Source organism: Lolium rigidum, chromosome 1 (assembly GCF_022539505.1).
Source record: "Lolium rigidum isolate FL_2022 chromosome 1, APGP_CSIRO_Lrig_0.1, whole genome shotgun sequence".
NCBI classification, from domain to species: Eukaryota; Viridiplantae; Streptophyta; class Magnoliopsida; order Poales; family Poaceae; genus Lolium; species Lolium rigidum.
The window spans coordinates 221,191,091-221,194,080 of NC_061508.1; the positions used below are offsets into that span (position 1 = coordinate 221,191,091).

Sequence of the window (2,990 nt, forward strand, 5' to 3'; positions counted from 1 at the left end):
TTCCAGGACATAATGCTTTTTCATTCCTTTTTGTTCATAGCACATCATAGGCTATCACATAGCCAGCATATTTACATTTCAGAAAGAAGCACAAACATGGCACATTTTAGAGATCCTTTTTTTGTTCTTTTTTTTCTCCCTTTGCCTCTTGTCCTACTGTTTCTCTTGTTTATATCAAGCTTCAAAACACACTTGATTTTAACATTTGTTTGACGACGACAACGATGATACAAATTCACCAAGGGCATGCATCCTTAATCAGACCCCCCTGGGACAAGACCAAGAGTTTCTTCTTGGTCATCTTTTCCATGAGGTGACACCAACAGCCACATTGCTCACCTGGATACACAAGCAAAACATTAAGTCACACATATATTAATTTTCTTAATCATAGTTAGTGATTTAAAAAAGGAGAATTACTGTTCAACGTAGTACTATTAGCTAGAGATGAGGCTAATTACCAGCTTGCCCTTGTCATTCATTGTCCTGGGATTCTCCACCAGAACTGTCTGAGGCCAGGCATCCTGCAAGTAGGAAGAACAAAGTTTAGCTGGAGAATAAAGCCGGCGCCATCGTCATTGTGGTCGAACATTAGACAAATATTCAGGCAATAAGATCCAATGGACCTGTAAGTGATTTTAACTTGATAACGCACATGGTCGAGCAGAGACTTGGAATGTTAGATTGGTAGCTAATCATCTATATTCTTCTTAGGTACTTGCCTATTTGAGAACTGATTCCACGATGAAGCTATGGAGCAACGTGAACCTACCAAAGTGGGGATCTTTTCAAGAAAATTTTGATGCAACAGGAGAGGGTGATCGTCTAATGCATGGTCCCAATATAATTTTGGACCACACAAATATCTACCGGAAATTCCATCCTATATGTGCAGGAAACCGTGCCGACTACTATGTGTAGGAGTACTAACCAATCCTCTCCATGAAATACAACCTCTAAGATATTTAAACTTTGACCACCACTTCTGATCAATCCTTATAATTTCTTGTACATGGACAATCAAATTGAAGGAAGTAAGTTTGAGTGCAAGCTTGCTAGGACTCTACCGATTTTGAAACGTAGGAGTAGGTTGTAATATTTAGCACGAGGAAATGGGGCACTTACCGGAGGAGCAGAGGAGCCCTGGCCTCTGGCATGGTTGACGTGCCGGCACGAGCCGCACTCCACAGTAGAGGCACCCGGCGGGTACATGAGCGTGGTCCGGCACCGGCCACACGTCAGGTGGGCCATCTGGCTCGCTGCAAATCCACGCATGGATACGAATTTTAGTCAGTCCAGTTCAATGTAACAAGGGTGAGTGCAATTCAACTGCAGCAGGCAACACTGGAGTGAATGAGACAGTTTCAGAAATGATTTTTGTTACCTGCTCTTGTGGAGTTGAGACAGCTGCAACGGGAGCAGCGTATGTTGGTAGCGCTACGGTTGTAGGTGACGAGGCTCCGGCACCCGTTGCAGATGAGCTCCGACATCGTCGCCGTTGTCTCGGTGTTGCACCTAGGCATGCCTGCAGATTTGGAGCTCGCATCAGTTAGTTTCAGTCCTAGGAAGATGCAACAGTCAAAGTAGCACACATGCAGAGCCCGACCGAACTAGTAATTCTCCCATTATCAGGGAGGAGGAGGAAGACGAAGAAATGAACTAGCTAGCTAGTACTGCATTCTAGTACTGCATTCTACTCTGCGGTAATTCTGGGCCTCATCTGCATAGTTACCTTTGCAGGAACCAAAGCATACATGCATGGCCATGTATGTAATCTAGCATCACTATATCAGGACATCTCTGCACCGATCAGACAGTTACGCCGCAACTGCAAATTTGCAATGCGTACTTTGTGCAACTACGCACGTGCATCTCCTATGCATACGGCATACCTCGCCCATGCATCAGTTAATCTTGAGAGATGATGCACCCGAAAAGAGCTAGCAAACCTTTTCTGGCAGCTAAAACCCCAGAACTTGAATAAGCAAGCGCCAACCAAACGAACTCTCAGACTATCCAACAAGAATCCAAGCTAGGAGGTAACATTAATTACCAAGCAAGGAGAGGAAGCAGAAGTTCTCTTAGCCCAAGCACAAACTTGAACAGCTACTTGTCGATGGACGCAAGAGCGTAGGTTGTATCTGTGTGTGAGAGAGAGGAGAGAGCGCTGGAGGTCTACGGTGAGATGTCGTCTCCGGGAGGTGGATTTAAGGGGCAAGGAATGGCTGATGGATTCGCGAGCTGGGCATAAATTCTGGGAATCCGAGAAACCGCCGGGCCGGGTCGGCGGTGATGATGATGGTGGTGGAAGGGAGGGAGGGAAAGGGGATGATGCTTTTCGGATATGGCCGAATTGCTAGCTCCTCCAATTCCATCCTTCGAGAGAGAGATTGCTTTGGTTCGTTTCTCTCTCCCCCTCCCCTCTCTATCGTCGGCGAATCTTTCCTTTCTCACTCCTACGCGACGCGCCAATAATTCATATTCATTTCTTCATTCCTCTCCCGCCCCCTCCTGGATTTTCTTTTCTCTCCGTTTCCTTTAGACTAGCCAATAATCTACTACAGTTTTGATTCGATGCCTCCTCACGGATGGAGCGGGCTCTCGATCGTTTCTGGTGGAGTCCGGTTTGAGTTCCGTTTGGGCGCGAGTTCCCCTCTTCTTCCAACGGACTAATAACTTCCTACTATCTGAGTTCGTTAGAGCCACTACGGGAAAATCAGGCACTGCCGTGCAGCCAAACTTTGCCGTGAGCTGCTGCACGGCAAAGATTTCTTTGCCGTGCGTAGCAGGAAGAGCGCACGGCAACGAAAAAATGCACGGCAAAGTATTAGCGCAGCGCACGGCAAAGAAACATATCACGGCAAAGAAAGATATGGCGCACGGCAAAGAAGTGTCTCACGGCAAAGAATTGGAGAAGCGCACGGCAAAGATTTTGGGACGGCAAAGTCCCCGCAAGCCGCACGGCAAAGAAACAGACGCACGGCAAAGGC

At 47.0% G+C, this 2,990-nt stretch overlaps 1 protein-coding gene across 1 annotated transcript; it reads right to left on the bottom strand.

Annotated features, from left to right (window-relative positions):
- On the bottom strand, positions 1–2,644 carry LOC124690521 (protein LOL4-like). Its single transcript, XM_047223901.1, has 5 exons — positions 2,054–2,644; positions 1,385–1,525; positions 1,126–1,259; positions 462–524; positions 1–339 (listed from the first exon to the last, which is right to left on the bottom strand). Exons 2-5 carry the CDS (start codon positions 1,521–1,523, stop codon positions 298–300), a joined length of 378 nt encoding a protein of 125 aa, XP_047079857.1. The 5' UTR covers positions 1,524–1,525; positions 2,054–2,644; the 3' UTR covers positions 1–297.
- Positions 2,645–2,990: the final 346 nt, after the last annotated feature.